We start from the raw sequence: 21,169 nt of genomic DNA on the forward strand, positions 1-21,169 counted from the left end.
TCACCATGTATAATACATAAGGGGGGATATGATCTCCATGTATAATACATAAGGGGGATATGATCTCCATGTATAATACATAAGGGGGGATATGATCACCATGTATAATACATAAGGGGGGATATGATCTCCATGTATAATACATAAGGGGGGATATGATCTCCATGTATAATACATAAGGGGGGATATGATCTCCATGTATAATACATAAGGGTGGATATGATCTCCATGTATAATACATAAGGGGGGATATGATCTCCATGTATAAATACATCAGTGGTTCATATAGTGAACTCGGTGTAGAGCTATTCACCCTGAGGTCATCACAGAGGACAAGGGGGCACTGTTTAGGTCTGGAGGAAAAGAGATTTAATCTCCAAACACAGAAAGGTTTCTTCACAGTAAGAGCTGGTTCTGGTCAGCTCAGTGGATTGCTTTAAAAAAGTCCTGGATTGTTTCTTAGATACACAGAATATAACTAGATACTAACATTTATAGGTAAAGGGGGATCAGGAAGGAATTTTTTCCCAGCAGGAGCAAATTAGATCGTGCTTTGCTGTTTTTTTTTTCCCTTCCTCTGGACCAACTGTGTGTATAGAATTATACCTTTTTTTTTTTTTTTAAAATGGTTGAACTGGATGGACTTTTGTCTTTTTTCAGCCAGACTAACTATGTAACGTGTACAGCTTTGTCCACCTGTACGGTTACAGAGGCGGTAAAACTGCGGCTCAGCCAACAGACGCAATTCCCTCCTCTTGCATCAAAACAACTGATCGCCGGATCTGGGAACAGCTGTATTTCTGGTGCAGTTTAGGAAAAATACATTTTTAGACTTTTATAGACATCCTCCCCTCTTTTCCTCCAAATATTTTCAACCCAGTTCCCCTCGCTCTGCCTACTGCGGCCCTCCGAGGCTGTGATTCACCAAGCGCAGCCGCGATCGCTAATCTAATGGATCAGCGCTGATTGTGACACGCAGACGTCATAAAAACATTCCACTTATGGAAACCAACAATAAAAGGTGATTCTACGCCACCCACCAAGCAAGGTGTAATTAAGGGTGATGTTTTTCAGTTCATGTCATAACACATCTGTCACATATACAGGAATAACGCAGACACGCTACATTTTGCAAAAAAGACATTAACATATCTGTCACACACACACACACACACACAAGGCAGCCGTGTTGTAGGCTAAACCCGTGTTTCAGTGACATTGCCAAAGACTGGCTACGTCCACCACTTGTCAATGCGGTAAAATGCAGCATTTGACCATGCAGGCAGCTGTCAAACTCTGCTCCAGCAGGGGGCACTGTGATGAATGTGGTAGCGCATCGCGCTGCTTCCTTGTTTTTCTTTTTTTAAACTTTATTTGAAGTGTTACATAATGACAATTCATTCATGTCTCTGCATGGTAGCATGGTGCATTGCGGACTGCACTGTGGTGCGAATGGGACACATAGAAAACAATGGGATTTACTAAAACTGGAGAGTGCAAAATCTGGTGTAGCTCTGCGCAGAAACCAATCAGCTTCCAGGTTTTATTGTCAATTGAACAAGCTGAAGTTAGAAGCTGATTGGCTACTGTGCACAGCTGCATTAGATTTTGAGCGTTCCAGTGTTAGTAAATCTCCCTTATTATGCCATAGCGGCATTTATCCATTGCAGAAAAACATAGGTCACCACGCACAGTGTGAACAAGACGAGGTTTCCCATTTTTAAAGAGGATCCTAAATGGTTAGCACTTCCGCCTGGCAGTACTAGGGTCGTTAGTTCGAATCCCAGCCACGGCATCTCCTGCCTGGAGTTTGCATGTTCTCCCTGTGCTTGCGTGGGTTTCCTCCGGGTACTCCGGTTTCCTCCCACCCTCCAAAGACATGCTGGTAGGTTAATTGGATCCTGTCTAAATTGGCCCTTGTATATGAATGTGAGTTAGGGACCTTAGATTGTATACCCATTGAGGGTTAGGGACTGATGTGAATGTACAATATATATGTAAAAAGCGCTGCGTAAATTGACAGCGCTATATAAGTAACTGAGATAAATAAATATTAAAATTCACACTCGACAATAAAAGGCACACACCAGCAGTACCGAATCACACTGTCAAAAAAAAAAATAAAAAAAAAAACAAAAAAACAGAACTGTGGATATTTGATGTCATTAGAGACTGCAGTGAGTTCACTGTTTTCAGTCTAACATACCCTAGGGTCAATTCACTAACCTGTATTAAACTTTAAAGTTTTCCTCATTTCCTCTTCAGTCTCTTAGGGCTCATTCACAAGTGCTTTGCTTTCTAAAGAGTGATCCTGGTTCAGATCATTCGTCAGACAGCATATGACAGGTGGTGAGGAGGATTTGTATCGTCTCCTCACTGACTGCTTTAACCCCTTAAATCCCGCACTAGTAAGCTGCAACTGTGGGCATTGCACGCGGCTGCGGGGTGGTTGCAGAGTTGCTCCTTTCACTTGAATTGGTCACATTCGGTAGACTCTATGCCTGCTGAAAGTGACAGGAGAGATCATTCATTCTGCAGCTGTGAAGCAAAGTATCGTGGCCGTGGCATATGTGTGCACCCCTTGTCGAGACTTAAGAGGATTGCTGCTGGGGGGAGCTAAAAGCAAGCCAGCTGCTGGTTGGGCATCTGAATGTATCCGGACATTATTGTCAGGATCCCTGCAGTACCTGCAGTGGCTCTGTGATGTCAGCTGACAGCTGACTTTAACCTTTAGCTGAATCTGATTCACAGGAGAGCAGAAGAAAGTGCACCCCTGTGACCCACATGAGAAGTATAGCCAAAAAAGCTTTAATGTATTTTTAATTGCTTGTGAACGCAGCCTGCGCCATCTCACCGTACTACCAAGTCATACACGGCGTGCAATATGCTTCACTCCTGGTGAGGAACGGCTTTCCTAACATCTTTAGACTAGTAATAACAAGCCCACTGAGTTTACTGAAGGATCACAATGTAAGCCTTTCTCCAGGTTTAATCAAGCGCATGAATGTGGTGAGAAAAACGGTTTTACTGCTCCCGGGATTGATGAAAAGGAAACAGCTGAGCAGGGGGACGAGAAACCCGACAGAAGTCCGCACAATAACACCATGGTCCATGGGGGGGAAAGTGGACCTCTCCTTATATACAAGAAATGGGGGACCAGCCCAACAATATTCATAAAATAGCGGAACAAACAAAGCTGGAAGGGAGAGAGAACTGAGGCAGAGAGAGAGAAGAGGGAGAGAGGCAGAGAGAGAGGAGAAGGAGAGAGCGAGAGAGAGGAGAAGGAGAGAGCGAGAGAGAGAAGGGGAGAGAGGAGAAAGAGAGCGGAGAAAGAGAAGGAGAGAGCGAGAAGGAGAGAGCGAGAGAGAGGAGAAGGAGAGAGCGAGAGAGAGGAGAAGGAGAGAGCGAGAGAGCGGAGAAGGAGAGAGCGAGAGAGAGGAGAAGGAGAGAGCGAGAGAGAGGAGAAGGAGAGAGCGAGGAGAAGGAGAGAGAGAGGAGAAGGAGAGAGCGAGAGAGAGAAGGGGAGAGAGGAGAAAGAGAAGGAGAGAGCGAGAAGGAGAGAGCGAGAAGGAGAGAGCGAGAAGGAGAGAGCGAGAAGGAGAGAGCGAGAAGGAGAGAGCGAGAAGGAGAGAGCGAGAAGGAGAGAGCGAGAGAGAGGAGGAGAGAGCGAGAGAGAGGAGAAGGAGAGAGCGAGAGAGAGAGGAGAAGGAGAGAGCGAGAAGGAGAGAGCGAGAGAGAGGAGAAGGAGAGAGCGAGAGAGAGGAGAAGGAGAGAGCGAGAGAGAGGAGAAGGAGAGAGCGAGAGAGCGGAGAAGGAGAGAGCGAGAGAGCGGAGAAGGAGAGAGCGAGAGAGAGGAGAAGGAGAGAGCGAGAGAGAGAAGGGGAGAGAGGAGAAAGAGAAGGAGAGAGCGAGAAGGAGAGAGCGAGAAGGAGAGAGCGAGAAGGAGAGAGCGAGAAGGAGAGAGCGAGAAGGAGAGAGCGAGAAGGAGAGAGCGAGAGAGAGGAGGAGAGAGCGAGAGAGAGGAGAAGGAGAGAGCGAGAGAGAGGAGAAGGAGAGAGCGAGAGAGAGAGGAGAAGGAGAGAGCGAGAAGGAGAGAGCGAGAGAGAGGAGAAGGAGAGAGTGAGAGAGAGGAGAAGGAGAGAGCGAGAGAGCGGAGAAGGAGAGAGCGAGAGAGCGGAGAAGGAGAGAGCGAGAGAGCGGAGAAGGAGAGAGCGAGAGAGAGGAGAAGGAGAGAGCGGAGAGAGAGAAGGGGAGAGAGGAGAAAGAGAAGGAGAGAGCGAGAAGGAGAGAGCGAGAAGGAGAGAGCGAGAAGGAGAGAGCGAGAAGGAGAGAGCGAGAAGGAGAGAGCGAGAGAGCGAGAAGGAGAGAGCGAGAGAGAGAGGAGAAGGAGAGAGCGAGAGAGAGAGGAGAAGGAGAGAGCGAGAGAGAGAGGAGAAGGAGAGAGCGAGAGAGAGAGGAGAAGGAGAGAGCGAGAGAGAGAGGAGAAGGAGAGAGCGAGAGAGAGGGGAGAAGGAGAGAGCGAGAGAGAGAGGAGAAGGAGAGAGCGAGAGAGAGAGGAGAAGGAGAGAGCGAGAGAGAGAGGAGAAGGAGAGAGCGAGAGAGAGAGGAGAAGGAGAGAGCGAGAGAGAGAGGAGAAGGAGAGAGCGAGAGAGAGAGGAGAAGGAGAGAGCGAGAGAGAGGAGAAGGAGAGAGCGAGAGAGAGAGGAGAAGGAGAGAGCGAGAGAGAGGAGAAGGAGAGAGCGAGAGAGAGAGGAGAAGGAGAGAGCGAGAGAGAGGAGAAGGAGAGAGCGAGAGAGAGGAGAAGGAGAGAGCGAGAGAGAGGAGAAGGAGAGAGGAGAAGGAGAGAGCGAGAGAGCGGAGAGGGGGAGAAAGAGAGCGAGAGAGCGGAGAAAGAGAGCGAGAGAGCGGAGAAAGAGAGCGAGAGAGCGGAGAAAGAGAGCGAGAGAGCGGAGAAAGAGAGCGAGAGAGCGGAGAAAGAGCGAGAGAGCGGAGAAAGAGCGAGAGAGCGGAGAAAGAGCGAGAGAGCGGAGAAAGAGAGTGAGAGAGCGGAGAAAGAGAGCGGGAGAGCGAGAGAGCGGGGGAGAGCGGGAGAGAGCGGGAAGGAGAGAGGGAGAGAGCAGGAGAGAGCGAGAGAGCAAGAGAGAGCGAGAGAGCAGGAGAGAGCGAGAGAGCAGGAGAGAGCGAGAGAGCAGGGGAGAGCAAGAGAGCAGGGGAGAGCAAGAGAGCAGGGGAGAGCGAGAGAAGGGGAGAGCAAGAGAGAAAGGGAAGGGGGACAGGGAAGTGTAGAAGAGTGAGAGATAGGAGAAAAAAAGAGAAAGAAAAACTAGAGAGTGAAGCAAGAGGGTGAAAGACATAGGGAGAGGGAAGGCAGAGTGGGAACTAAGCATAAGGAGAAAAATAGAAAGAAGGTAGAGAGAAGAAAACAAAGACAGACACACATCAGACTAAGAGAAAACATAAGAAAGAGATAAACAATATAATAAATAAGGGGGAGGAGTTAAAGACACAAGGACACGCCTGGTATTAAACAAGGACACATTTCATGACAAGTAATATAAAACATTTACACAAGTGAGCTCTGCTCCGCTTTCCATAAGGACAGAAAAAAGGCGAAATCCCAGCCTGTGCTCCAGCAAAGGTCAGTGTATTCATACAAGCGCTGGACCCAGAATAAACACAAGAAAACAAAATAACAGCATGCAAACCACACTCAGCACTGCCTGGGGTCAGCAGCCTGTAATTATGGTGGCACAGTATATATTTGAAAAATCCATTGCAAAGGCTTTAATGATAGAAAACATCTGACTAATTTGTATTAATAAAACAAGGATTATTTTCGTAGCTTATAGAGAACTAAAAATACCCTCCCGATGTACCACAACCTGCGCAGGATGATCGCCATCCACAGCCAATCATAGTTATTAAAATTATATTTATTGCTTTTATGGCATTTGTTAGAAAGAAAAAAAAAAAAAACCTTTCAAATGGAGGCATTTCTTTTTTATTCAACCGAACATATTGTCTTTTCAATGTCTTTTTAAGTAAATGTGTAAAAAAAAAAAAAAGCTTGGTGTAAATAATCAATGAATGGACCTTCCTTCCTTTTTGTGACAGGTACCCACCACTCCCACTATTCCCATCAGCTGCATTTGTAAATGCATGTAATGATTTTAAATGGTATAATTCACACTGCGCGTTTACTCGCACATAACAGAAATAAATTATTTTTTCTCATTTATAGTTATATTTTAATAGGGGTCGTTGTTAAAAATAATCCCATTCTGCTTCTAGAATGCCGTATAGAATGTACCCGGCACATATTTCCTACTGCAAGCCAACAGCTGTTCAGCAAAGCTGTGCTGGCCATCAGGGCATTCGGGTGTATTGGGGCTATGAGCGGACCACCAATACAATGCCAGGAATGGGCTGCAGTGGACGTTGTGTCTACCAAGGCCCCGGGTGTAGCTGCGTCCCCCTCACATGTTGTGTCTAGCTGAAGTATAAGTGCTGCCACAAAGCAACGCCATTCCCTCTCCTCGCAACCTTACAGCTCCCCTCCGCGCCGGCACAGGGAGTCACCGCCACAAACTATTTCACACGTGCCTCGAAAACATTCTGGACGCAAGGGAGAAAAAAAAAAAAACGTGTGAGGGAAAATTAAACAAGACTGCGCGGGGATAAATTGGAGGGTACATGTGTTCGAGCTGAAGGACAAAAGCTCTTTTGTCGTTTCTCCCAATTCTGTACCAGGTACTCGCAGGATTAGACGCTGCGCGCTCCCATGAGGCAACACTAATACGAGGAACTCAGGACCTGAAGAGGAATCAAGCCAAACTTAAAAAAAAGAAAAATGTTTTCCACAGGATCATAAATTTTATTTATATTTACAAAAAAAAAAAAAAAAATTATAATAATCATAAATATATATCCCCTTCCTATCCTTCTCTGTCTTCCTTCTTCTTTTCCTCTCTTCATTCCTTCTCTCATATATATATATATATATATATATATATATATATATATATATATATATATATATAAATAATGTTTTTTAAATAAATAATATAATAGTAAATATTATACTATTTATTTCAGGTACTTATATAGCGCCGTCAATTTATGCAGCACTTTACATATATATTGCACATTCACATCAGTCCCTAACCCTCAAGGGGCGTACAATCTAAAGGTCCCTAACTTACATTCATACATACACATACTAGGACCAATTTAGACAGGAGCCAATTCACCTACCAGCATGTCTTTGGAGTGTGGGAGGAAACCAGAGTACCGAGAGGAAACCCCCGCAGGCACAGGGAGAACGTGCAAACTCCAGGCAGGTGGTGCCATGGCTGGGAACCAACGACCCTAGTACTGCCAGGCGGAAGTGCTAACCATTCAGCCACTGTGCTGCCCCAAGAAATAGAAGTAGAAATAATTCCCTTACATTGGTTGCCAGTGAGAATAATGCTCATAATAATACTACCAATAATACTTCCAGGCGAAAGTGCTAACCATTTAGCCACTGTGCTGCCTATATATATATATATATATTTTTTTTTTTTTTTAAACAGAAGCCCTAGAGAATAAACTGGTGGGTGTTGCAATGTTTTATGTCTCATGTCACATGGTATTTGTGCAGTGTTTTTTGGGAGGGAGAAAAATACACTTTTCAGAATTGTAAGGTGAAAAAAAAAAAAAAAAGGCAATGCATAACCCAGTTGTTTGGTAAAATATAAAAGATGAGGATATGATGAGTACTACTACTTTGATGTTACTTGAGTGCCAGAGTGCCTATTAGCAAAAAAAAAAAAAAAAAAAAAAAAAAAAAGGGTTGCCCCCATTCAAAGTTGCATCGAAGTTGCATTAAAGTCAATACTTTCCTATTGCCAAAAAAAAAGCACTATATGCATTTCTGCCGCGTGTCCCTTGAAGTCTGTATAACCAAAAACGCACCATATTCCATTTTAAAAAGTCCCTGACCCTTTCCAAAAACGCAGTGGCTGAAAAACACATAGATGTGAACGTGTCCCATAGAAAACCATGTTAAATGGACTGTAATGCGTTTCTGCAAAATTCACTAAAAAATGCAGAGGTGTGAACCAGGCCTTATTGTCTATAAGGCCCCTCACATCTGTGCAACGCACTTCTACGTAACTTGAAAAAAAAGTGCAGGTGTTTCTTCTGGTGTCCCTATCGACTTCAATAGGAGTGCATGAAAAAGGTATAAAATTGTCTCCAAATTTCACCAAAAATGCATGAAAATGTATGTATATATATATATATATATATATATATATATATATCTCCACTCCCTTTTCTCATGCAGCACTTTTTTCTTTTCCAAACATTGGCGTTGCCTCCACAAACTGTCCTTCAGGCGGACTGTTAGCCTGTCCCATACTCTTCTTTCTAATCCTGCAGTGCTAGAGAAGCCGGGACAGGCGACAACCGGGTCCCCCTAGGTATGATGAGAGCAGTAGTCAGAAAACAGCTGCAGCACCAGAGGCAGCTTACACCTGCTGTATGAGACGCCAAAGTGCACCAGACAGGCGAGCGTTTTAGGGATTTATAAGAGTTAAAAGCATTTAATACAAATTCCAGCATTCCAGCCTAAAAAAAAAAAAAAAATGCCTTCACTGAAAGCTTGCAGATCAGGAAACGAGCTACAAATTATGCAGCAATTTTCAGCACCAAAACACAACACTGAAACTGAGCCAGATGTGTGATTCCTTTTTCTTTCCTCTCTGTTTTATTTAGTTTATGTCCTCTTCAGCTCTGACAATCTGTGGATTTTCACACTTCGGAGGGGTCTACTTCTGTACATTGCACTGGCAAGGCAAATATTGCGAGTAGGTTGTGTATTGGGGGGGGGGGGGGGCAGCACTGTTTACATTGAAATGGACCACAGATCATAATCTAGAAAGGAATCCAAAAATAAAGAATATTGCGGTTTATGTTGTTTCCTTCTAACAGTCATACATATGTGCAAGAATTCAGATAAAATAGGAGCTCCTGCTCCCTCTCTGCATATGACAGATGCCAGTATAGACACAGCACGGCTCCCACTTCCTCCCAATGATAGTCTATGAAGGTAACTAAAAGCACTACAGGAGGTAAGTGCAGGGGAGGCAAGTAAGCACAGCGGCTAAATGGTTAGCACTTCCACCTGGCAGTACTAGGGTCGTTGGTTCGAATTCCAACCACGGCATCAACTGCCTGGAGTTTGCATGTTCTCCCTGTGCCTGCGTGGGTTTTCTCCGGGTACTCTGGTTTCCTCCCACACTCCAAAGACATGCTGGTAGGTGAATTGGCTCCTGTCTAAATTGGCCCTAGTATGTATATAAATTAGGGACCTCAGATTGTACAGCCCTTGAGGGTTAGGGACGGGTGTGAATGTACAATATATATGTAAAGCGCTGCATAAATTAATGGAGCTATATAAGTACTTTAAATAAGGGGGTGGGGCCAAGACTGACTGGGGAAAAAAAGTCAAGATTTACTTTTAATTTCATCTGTCTCTACATCTTAATTTTTTTTTAGCGTGCTTTTTGTAAAGGTTAGTCATCATATGCTCAGCATGCATTGCTTTTACACCATGTGGCAGAAAGAGAATACACAACCCTTGCATCCAATGAAGCTATGAGATTTACGTAGCCAAGCAAGATCATCTATGGTCCTCTTTAAAGTTTAACTCCAGGCGAAGAGGTGAATACACACACGTGGCTGTGGCCATACACAATCAAATTGTACAATCTCTGTACAAACTTCTTAAGATTTACCAAGGACAGACCTACCCATTCAATTTTTATGCAAATCAGGCTGATCCGTGCACTTCATAGCTGATGGCAGATCTACAAGGAGATCAGTACAATCAGATTGTAGTAGTGCATGGACGGCTGATGGGAAACGTTTTAATTGCCAACGTTTTTGTATTTCTGCTCTGCCAGACTTGAGATACACAAAGAGGTGTCAGACAACAGAACCAAATGGGTGACCTCACTTTTCTCGACTGCGGTTAAGCAATAAAGCTTGGTCACCTCTCTAATCCAAGCCATGTGATTGGACAGTGAAGGAGCAGCAACAGACTGATGAGCAAACCTCTCTCCTCCTGTCAACGCATGTTCTTTGCCAGCACATGTGCACGTGCCCCACCCAACTAGCCAACCTAGGCGGTCAAATCAAATACTTACATTAGATGAGTTTAAAACACATTTTAATTATTTACTGGATGAATACATAACTGTGTCTATTTGTGTCATTTTTTTTTTTCATATCTGCCCAGGGTTTAGTTTCAAAGTGTATATGAAGCCTTTTGGAAAAAGTAGGGAAGGGCTTAACTCATGCCAGTCTATTTCAGTTGTCTGTGTACCACTGAGGAAATTTCCGTTCAGTTCCTGTCCTAAGGATACCACAGGAAGTTAAAGGTAATCTCCCAATGCAAGAGGAACTCCTCTCAGTGTTCCCAAAAAATGTGTCCCTACTAAAAAGAGTTACCTCCACCTCTTGATTTGAGGGACTACTCTAAACTTTTGGATTGCCCCTCGCTTTTTTACTGGTTGACAAAGGTTACCAGTGCAGAGGGGTGAATCTCCCAGAGTGAGAGGAAGTCCCTCTTGGACAGTTGTCCCTGGAATCAGTGTCCCAACTGAAATATTTACCTCCACCTCTTAGTTTGAAGGACAACTCTAAAATGTGGATTTCCTCTTATTTTCTCTCTCATTGATACGAGAAAGGAATTCATCTCTTAGACAGCTGTCCCCTGAATGGGTGTCTTGACTTACTTTTACTTTTGCCCCTTGTTTTGGGGACAGCTCTAAAATTTTTGATTTGCCTTTACTTTCCTTTCTTTCTTGTTGACAAGGGTCACCACCAGTGCAAACAGAGGTAAATCTCCCAAGGAGAAAGGAATTCCCCTCTTAGACAGTATTCCCCAAAAACAGATGTCCCACTTAAACATTTACCTCCACCTCTTGATTTGAGGGACAACTCTAAAATGTTGGCTTTCCCCTTACTTTCTTTTTCACTGATAAGGGTCACCAGTACAAAGATGTGAATCTCCCAATGGGAGAAGAGTTTATCTCTTAGACAGTTGTCCTGAAACAGATGCCCCTACTAGAGTTACCTCCACCTCTTGATTTGAGGGACTACTCTAAAATTGTGGATTCCCCCTCACTTTCTTTCTGGTTGAAAAGAGTCACCAGTGCAAATATAGGGGTTAATCCTTCCTAGATAAAAGGAATTCCCCTCGTAGATAGCTGTCCCTAGAATCAGTGTCCCAACTGAAAGATTTACCTCCACCTCTTGATTTGAGGGACAACTCTAAAATGTTGGATCCCCCCTTTCGTTCTTTTTCACTGAGGAGTTCACCTCTTAGACAGTTGTTCCCAGAATGGGTGTCTTTACTTAAAGATTTACTTCTATCCCTTGCTTTGGGGACAGCTCTAAAATTTTGGATTTCCCCCTTTACCTCCACCTCTTGATTTGAGGGACAACTCTAAAATGTTGGATCCCCCCTTTCGTTCTTTTTCACTGAGAGGAGTTCACCTCTTAGACAGTTGTTCTCAGAATGGGTGTCTTTACCTGAAGATTTACTTCTATTCCTTGCTTTGGGGACAGCTCTAAAATTTTGGATTTCCCCTCACTTTCCTTTTCGTTGACAAGGGTCACCTCTACAAATAGAGGGGTAAATCTCCCAAGGTGAAAGGAGGTCCTCACTACAACAGAAGTCTCCTAAACAAATGTCCCACTGAAATATTTACCTTCACCTCTTGATTTGGGGACAACTCTAAAATGTTGGATATCCCCTCACTCTCTCACGTTGAAAAGGATCACCAGTACAAATAGAGGTGTTATTTCCCCAGGAGGACACAGACAGCAATTAGAATCTGAAAGAGGGTCTAACCCTTCCGTCCTATCCAAAAGCAAAAAAAAGTAAGTTTTGCCTATACACTTTAAGTAATTACTGAACTCACACACTATCCAAGGCCAGTAGTACGATAAATAACAGGGGTTGGCAAATTAGAATACAACGGTCAATCTGTCAAATCTAGGAGACAACAGGTAATTTTTAAACACTAGACAACATGTGCTCCCACTGACACCAATCACGGGGCAAAGGTTAACCAGGTGTCTGGTTTCTGACTACCTTTTCTCCTGGGGTTTGTCCAGCTCTGAAATAACATTAGCAATTTTCTTAACAGCACATCCAACCATCCAGTGTCCAGGACCATCCTGGAAATGACTGCAGTCATATATTATCAAGGGGCAACCAAGCAGTCAAGAACTCCTCCGCAATTTCCTAAACAGGTGCCCAAAGGCACGCTCTACCACAGGAGACTACATCTCCAGATCATCAGCATTTTACTCACTCCAGCTTCCCCATAGTACAGATTACATCTAAGCAGCTATAAACCATTTAAGAAGGAAGCTTCTACCAAGATAGCCAAATGACCTCCAAGACAGCTGCTGGGCTTCTTGTTTACAGAAGGCCATTATCTCCCTCCAGTGATAAAATAGGTGCAACACCCTGGAAGCCGTCAGCATTGTCACTTGTGAGATAGTGCCCCAATTGTTTGTTTGCTTTACCAAGGACAAGACAAAAGAAGTCCAGGATTAAACTTCCAAACAGGTCATTCAGATACATCCATTAGTGGAATTGCTTTATTATCTGAACTTATCCTAAAAAAAAAAAAAATCATCCTTTTGATAGACAAAAACCCTGAGTGCCAAATAAAACTGAAACCACATCTGCTATATCCAACCTAAGAGCCACCGGGCAATACCGGCCAGATGAGCCAATCTACAAATGTTCCAAAAGGAAATCTCTTTACCTTCAATGCAAAAAAAACAAGCAAACACAGTTTGGTATTTACCATGAAGCCACAAGAGACAATACTGGATGTGCTTATAATTAACACGCTTACCTCTTGCCGAGTCTGAAAATGCAATTATTCCAACAATAAGAAGGACAAACTGAAATTCCATCACGAAGGACCGTTTAATGTCTTTCAATAAATACCTAAAAGGCAAAGAAAAAAAAAAAACATCTGAATTCAATACTTCTTTATGACCATCTTCAAAGAGCACAAATCGTATTTCTTTAAATTAGAAAAAAAATCATTATTCTGGTCTATGTATGTCGTCGCGAAAACACAAAAATTCTCCAGGATGGAAACTGAGGTCGGCTCATTGAATGAAGCAAGAAGCAAATATTAAATCACTGAGCAACCAATTAGCGGTCGCCATTAACCGGCCCGACAGAACTAAACTGACAAAAGCTCAAATCTGATTGGTTGCTGCCTGTCACTGCACTTTGCATATAGGGTTTTGTATGAAATATTAAAAACTGGAAGTCAAATGCGCTCTCTCCCAATGATATATTAATACCTGTTGTATGCCAAATCAGTGAATTTAATTTAAACCGCAAACTGGGGTGATAAAATGAACAAAGAATGTTTTTTTTCTTTTTATTAATATATGACTAGGTGCTAAGTCCCATTCACATCAATACGATTTTTCTTAAATTGCAGGACAGGAGGAATCCTATGTTTTCCTAGGGTGTCTGTTCACAACTATGCAATTTTCACTCATCCTTCGGTGCGATTTTGGCCCTGTAGACGTAATAGAATCACACAAAAAAATGCATATACATCCATTTTAGGTTCCTCCGCTGGACAGACAGGAGATATTGCTTGTCATTGGGCAAAACGAAAAATGTAGGAAGCATTACAAAAAAAGGCATGAGAACACATCAAAATCACATCAAAAGTGCACACAAAAAAAAGCATGAAAACAAATAAAAGTGCATTAAAATAAAAGTGCACAAAAGCGCAGATGGACACACGTGAACCTAGGCTAAAGGCTGGTCTTGAAAACGTATGAACCCTTTAGTATATGAACCCCCGTCTCCCCCACCATCAGTCAGATAGTACTTGGCACATAATCCTACCTCCAAGAAACAAGTTCTTTCACTGAACAAAAAAAATATATATTTTCTTAATTTTTTAAGACATACCTCGTCCAGGCATTAAAGGTTGATCTTCAAAACATGTACACCCTTAGTACATAACCCCTTCCTACCAATAGTCAGATAGTGCTTTGGTATGTAATCCTCTCTCCGAGGTTCTTTCGCTTGCCCAGTCCTTCCCGTGACACTCCGGACAAAATGACGTTGTCACCAATAAACTGTACAAAATAGATGTCAAAGGCCGCCAGGATTTACAAATGCTCCGCAAAAACAGCCCAAAGGTGTGCATTAATTACAGCCACATACATTGGGCTCACTCTCACTCTCTAAACAGTTGTCTGAATTCCTGGCTCTTGTAAAGGCTGTCTACCCTGGGGACACACAACAATCCTTGCATTGAATCCAGCATGTTAAATAATTACACCTTGTATTTTGGCGTACAAATTTTCGGGCGGGGGCCCTCAGCCCTGCATCAGACAGGAAAGGCCCCTGCAGCTGCCTTTCGTGATCTCTCCGCTGGCTTTCAAAAGGTTAATAGGACAAATCTACGTCGGCTCGAGCAAAAGAAAGCAGAAAATAGCCCCACGTGCTCTATACGCTCCTGCTTCCCATACAGTATAGTCACATTGACAGCCCCCTATGAAAAGCCGTATTGACCGCGCACAGTGGGGCTACAGTAACACACGCTTACTGAGGAGCGTTCATGAATGCTGCACTGTCCCCCTGCTTCTCTACTGGGCTCTTGGATGGTCTAACATTTGGATACGTCTAAATATCCAGATGATCCAAAGCAAACGGTTACCCTCGTTAGTTTCTAGTAAAAAAGAAGGAAGTATTGATCATCCCTTTAAAAGATCTTCCTCGTCTCTAAATGTCTTCCCCGGCACCTTCTGTTCAGTACACTTGACAGTACGAAAGGAAAGCAAACGAGTTACGATCAGCCAGTGCAAAAGCATAGCTGTTTCCGAAGGTCAGAAGAGTTGAAAACTGACTTAGAACTTCCAAGAAAGTTTTGGTTCTGAGACCTGGATCTGATAACCCAAGGCAGGAAGTAACTCAAGACTTCGCATTAGGAGACAATCATAACATATCAAGTGGAAAAGTTTAGCTCAAGCTGGAAAACACATTCTCAGATACATTCAGCACATGCTACCTGTTTCTGAAATTTCCTCATGGAAATTAAATATGTCTTCATTCATCATTATACCCAATTAATCAAAGTACGCTAAATCTAGTGCTAGTTATTAACATTCATTTGGACTTTTGGAAGGACAATACCCAACTCGTTAGAACAGAAGACGGGGCTTGGCGAAGCTATGAAATGTCCTCATGAAAATTAAACATTTCTTCATTATTATACCTAACTAATCAAAGTACACCAAATCTAGAGCTAGTGATTCAACTGGACTTTTTGAAGGACAATACCCCACTTATTAGAATGAAAGAAGGGGCTTGGAGGAGCTACGAAACGTCCTCATCGAAACTAAATATTTCTTCACTCACCATTACACCTAATAAATCAAAAGTACGCCAAATCTAGTGCTAGTGATTCAACTGGATTTTTTAAAAGGACAATACCCCACTTATTAGAACGGAAGAAGGGGCTTGGAGGAGCTACGAAACTTCCTCATCAAAATTAAATATTTCTTCATTCATCATTATACCTAATAAATCAAAAGTACACCAAATCTAGTGGTAGTGATTCAATTGGACTTTTTGAAGGACAATACCCCACTCATTAGAATGGAAGAAGGGCTTGGAGAAGTTATGAAAAGTCTTCCACATTACAGAAGAAGTCCAGTTAAATGTGTCTAACTACGACTAGATCCACCATGACCTGGACTGGACATCAACCTTGAACTTTGTCCAGCAAGGATTTAAAGATATGAAACACGGCCAATACCGATAATCCCGACCAACGTGAGAAGAACATTATCTCTGTTCTATAAACACCTGCCCAGTGTGCCAATTGCCCTACATTTTTAGTTTATATCACCAACCAACCTAATCGCCATTATTCCCCCACCATACATTCCTACAAAAAAGTAGCCACTGGGTATCCAGGTAATTACTACAGATTTATGCTTTTCCTCTGAAAGCCTTGAAAACTTTTCCATAATTAGTATATAATGTTTCTGACACAATCCTTGTGATTATTATAGAATGCGCGCCGTGTAATTCAGAAGATGATGATGGCCTACAATATTTGTTTAATATAGTCATTAGCCTCGGCTTATGGATCCCATGGCCCAAGGGTTAGATACAGTGAAACATATGCAAGTAATATTTGCTTAAACACCACATGGCATCTGACATCAATATGGGTTGTACAAGAAATGGCAGAATCCAAATAGAACAAATGCATTAGCAGAGGTGTTACAATGCCGTACTACATGCGGTAGGTAGTCATAATGTGGTATAAAGTTGAATATGAAAGGTAGTCATGATTTGGAACATAGGTGAAAATGAATAGTAGTCATGATTCGGAACATAGGTGAAAATGAATAGTAGTCATGATTCGGAACATAGGTGAAAATGAATAGTAGTCATGATTCGGAACATAGGTGAAAATGAATAGTAGTCATGATTCAGTACATATTTGAATATGAAAGGTAGTCATTATTAGGTACATAGGTGAAAATGAAAGGTAGTCATTATTAGGTACATAGGTGAAAATGAAAGGTAGTCATTATTAGGTACATAGGTGAAAATGAAAGGTAGTCATTCGGTATACTGGTGAATAAGAAAGGTAGTCATGATTTGTTACATAGGGGAAAATGAAAGGTAGTCATTATTCAGTATATAGGGGAATATGAATGAGCACATATCACACATGGTCTAGATGGCTTTAAAACCATTTCCAGGGTTGGCCTGCTATACCTCAACCATCCCGTCATGTCATGTTTAGTAAATAGGGTCATTTTAAGGTGGTATTTACATCTGACATAATCTTAATAATCCAAATTAACATCAACAAATAATAGGGGCTGAAAACAACCCGAAGGTATTAAATTGGAAATATTTAAAGGGACATACATTCCACAGAGACAACTCTGCCGGAAATCAGGGACAGGACCTGAGCAAGTCTGCCCGGAGTTGAGCATGTGTTACAAAGAGATGTATATGAGAGCAGCGGGCTGGTGTGAGATGCAGTAGGTGAATGGTAATAAGCAGGTATAGGGGGATGGGGAATTTAGTAATAAACAGGTATCGGGGAGTGTGAATTTAGTAGTAAACATGTATAGGGGGATGGGGAATCGAGTAATAAACAGGTATGGAAGATCATGGATTTAATAATAAACAGGTTCAGGGGGTTGTGAATTTACTAATAAACAGGTATAGAGGGATTATGGATTTAGTTCTGATCAGGTATAGGAGGATTCTGGATTTAGTTCTGATCAGGTATAGGATGATTCCAGATTATGTAATGAATAGGAATAGAGGATTCTGGATGTAGTAATAAACAGTTACAGTGGGATTCTGTATGTAATAATAAACAGTTACAGTGGGATTCTGGATGTAGTAATAAACAGTTACAGTGGGATTCTGGGTGTAGTAATAAACAGTTACAGTGGGATTCTGGATGTAGTAATAAACAGTTACAGTGGGATTCTGGATGTAGTAATAAACAGTTACAGTGGGATTCTGGATGTAGTATAGGAGGGATTACGCATTTGTTCTGCTCTAGTAATAAACAGGTATCCTGAGTTTAGTACTTCGTAGATATAAAGAGAGCTCTGTATACTGCCTGATCTAGTAATAAGCAGGTATAGGAGGGAATTCTCCATATGGCCTGATACAATAATGAGAGTATAGGGAGATTCTGATCTAGTAACAGCGAGGTGTCAGAGGGATCTAGGAATGATTAGTAAAGGAAGCAGGTATGAGGGCGGGGGGTCCATATGCCTTAATATAATAATGATCATGTATGGAGAGAATTCTTAATTAGGTTTGATCTAGTAATAAACAGGTATAGGGGGATTCTGTATATCACCTGATCCTGTAATATTGGGGATATCGGGGGGAATTCTCCATCTGCTGATGCTGCCAGCTTCTCAGTCCTTGCGGGACATTAGGATAGGAGTGGGGAACATTTGTTGTTATACTGTATATGGGATATTGGGAGCATGTGCTATAATGATCCATTTGGGATTCTAGCAGTGCTCCTCACAGTGAACCCAGCAGGAAATGCTCTGCTATCCTGGCTGTATATTGTATTACTGGATGTATTATTGGGTCTATACTGGATGGATTATGTACGCTATTGTGTCCACTATTATTGGATGTAGTATGGATCCAGGATAAATATTAAATTGCATTATTGGATGTGCATTAGATGTATTATGTACTATTGGGTGCATTATTATTGGGATATATAATTAGGGAATTTATATTGGGTGTATTATTGCATGTATATTGCATGTACACTGAACTGTACTATTACTGTCTGTATAGGAATAGAATTATGGGATGTATTATTTCTGGATAAATCATGAATAGTATCAGATACATATCGGAGGTGTTATTATTGGTTGTGTATTGGATGCACAATTATTAGATATATTATTGGCTATATATTGGATGTATTATGGGATGTATAGTGAATGGTATTATTGGATATATTGGGATGTGATCCATTTCTATAGAGGAGATGATAAGTGACCTGTAATCTATGAATGGAGATGGGGGTCCTGTATATGGGACGTATAGGTGGGGGTCCTGTGTATGGGACGTATGGGGGGGGAGGGGTGTTCCTGTATATGGGAGGTATAGGTGAGGATCCTGAGTATGGGACGCATAAGTGGGGGTCCTGTGTATGGGATGTATAAGTGGGGGGTCGTGTATATGGGACGTATGAGTGGGAGTCCTGTATATGGGATATATAGATGGGGGGGGTCCTGTGTATGGGACATATAGGTGGGGGTCCTGTGTATGGGACGTATAGGTGGGGGGTCCTGTGTATGAGACATATAGGTGGGGGGGTCCTGTGTAGGGGACATATAGGTGGGGGGGTCCTGTGTATGGTACATATAGGTGTGGGGGTCCTGTGTATGGGACGTATAGGTAGGGGTCCTGTGTATGGGACATATAGGTGGGGGTCCTGTGTATGGGACATATAGGTGGGGGTCCTGTGTATGGGACATATAGGTGGGGGGGTCCTGTGTATGGGACATATAGGTGTGGGGGTCCTGTGTATGGGACATATAGGTGTGGGGGTCCTGTGTATGGGACGTATAGGTAGGGGTCCTGTGTATGGGACATATAGGTGGGGGTCCTGTGTATGGGACATATAGGTGGGGGTCCTGTGTATGGGACATATAGGTGGGGGGGTCCTGTGTATGGGACATATAGGTGTGGGGGTCCTGTGTATGGGACATATAGGTGGGGGTCCTGTGTATGGGACATATAGGTGGGGGTCCTGTGTATGGGACATATAGGGGGGGGGTCTGGCAGTCCTACCTCCAGGCCGGTCGCAGGTAGCGCTGAGTGCGGACAGCGGTGCTCCGTGCAGGCTCGGGCTCTCCTCCTACACCATGTCCCGGGGCAGTGGGTCCAGTGTGGCCCCTGGAGCTGCCCTCCTGTGGTGTCCCTGTGTCCGGTATGGGGGGCGGGGGGCCGGGACCGGGCGATGACACACAATGAGATGCAGGGAAGCCCCGCGGCAGCCTCGCTCTGCACTCCCCGCAGGCTTTGTGATAGAAGGGACCGCAGAGCACAGCGCGAGGGCCCGCCCATCTGAAACTTCCAGCCAATGGCGGCCCGGAGCTCGGTCCTACCAGCCTATAGCGGCGGGAGAGGGATTTAACTCTTGGAGGGCTGCAGCTGTTGCGCTATGAAGGTGGAGAAGAGCGGAGAGTCCGAGGACTGGCGGGGGGCACAGGGGCCACACAGCGCCGAGTATACACAGGAGCCGGGCCAGGGCTGTACAGTGAAGGGATGAGGGGGATGCAGACACTGCATGACACCCAGCACAGAGCACACTGCATGACACCCAGCACAGAGCTCACTGCCTGACACCCAGCACAGAGCACACTGCATGACTCCCAGCACACTGCTCACTGCCTGACACCCAGCACAGAGCACACTGCATGACTCCCAGCACACTGCTCACTGCCTGACACCCAGCACAGCTCACTGCATGACTCCCAGCACACTGCCTGACACCCAGCACAGAGCACACACTGCATGACACCCAGCACAGAGCACACTGCCTGACACCCAGCACAGAGCTCACTGCGTGACACCCAGCACAGAGCTCACTGCGTGACACCCAGCACAGAGCACACTGCATGACACCCAGCACACTGCGTGACACCCAGCACAGAGCACTCACTGCGTGACACCCAGCACAGAGCTCACTGCATGACACCCAGCACAGAGCACACTGCGTGACACCCAGCACAGAGCACACTGCGTGACACCCAGCACAGAGCACACTGCGTGACACCCAGCACAGAGCACTCACTGCGTGACACCCAGCACAGAGCTCACTGCGTGACACCCAGCACAGAGCACACTGCCTGACACCCAGCACAGAGCACACTGCATTACACCCAGCACAGAGCACACTGCATGACACCCAGCACAGAGCATACTGCATGACACCCATTACATTGAATGACACCCAGCACAGAGCACACTACATGACAGCCAGCACAGAGCACACACTGCATGACACCCAGCACAAAGCACACACTGCATGACACCCAGCAAGGAGCACACTGCATTACACCCAGCACATTGAATGACACCCAGCACAGAGCACACTGCATGACACCCAGCACAGAGCTCACTGCCTGACACCCAGCACAGAGCACACTGCCTGACACCAAGCACAGAGCACATTGCCTGACACCCAGCACAGAGCTCACTCCATGACACCCAGCACAGAGCACACTGCGTGACACCCAGCACAGAGCTCACTGCCTGACACCCAGCACAAAGCTCACACTGCATGACACCGAGCACAGAGCTCACTGCATGACACCCAGCACAGAGCTCACTGCCTGACACCCAGCACAAAGCTCACACTGCATGACACCCAGCGCAGAGCACACTGCATGACACCCAGCACAGAGCACACTGCCTGAAACCCAGCACAAAGCACACTGCATGACACCCAGCACAGATCACACTGGCTGACACTCAACACAGAGCTCACTGCCTGACACTCAGCAAAGAGCACATTGCCTGACACCC

At 44.2% G+C, this 21,169-nt stretch overlaps 1 protein-coding gene across 1 annotated transcript in view; it reads right to left on the reverse strand.

Annotated features, from left to right (window-relative positions):
- The window catches only part of FGFRL1 (fibroblast growth factor receptor like 1), a 262,463-nt gene extending 242,801 nt beyond the window's left edge, over positions 1-19,662 (reverse strand). The window contains exons 1-2 of the mRNA XM_089692291.1: positions 19,430-19,662; positions 12,927-13,021 (exon numbers count right to left, since the gene is read on the reverse strand). Coding sequence (XP_089548417.1) covers positions 12,927-12,987 — 61 coding nt within the window. The 5' untranslated portion in view covers positions 12,988-13,021; positions 19,430-19,662. The remainder of the gene's footprint in view (positions 1-12,926; positions 13,022-19,429) is intronic.
- Positions 19,663-21,169: the final 1,507 nt, after the last annotated feature.

Source organism: Staurois parvus, unplaced genomic scaffold (genome assembly GCF_062004578.1).
Source record: "Staurois parvus isolate SC_StPar_1 unplaced genomic scaffold, SC_StPar_1.0 ptg000581l, whole genome shotgun sequence".
Taxonomy (NCBI): domain Eukaryota; kingdom Metazoa; phylum Chordata; class Amphibia; order Anura; family Ranidae; genus Staurois; species Staurois parvus.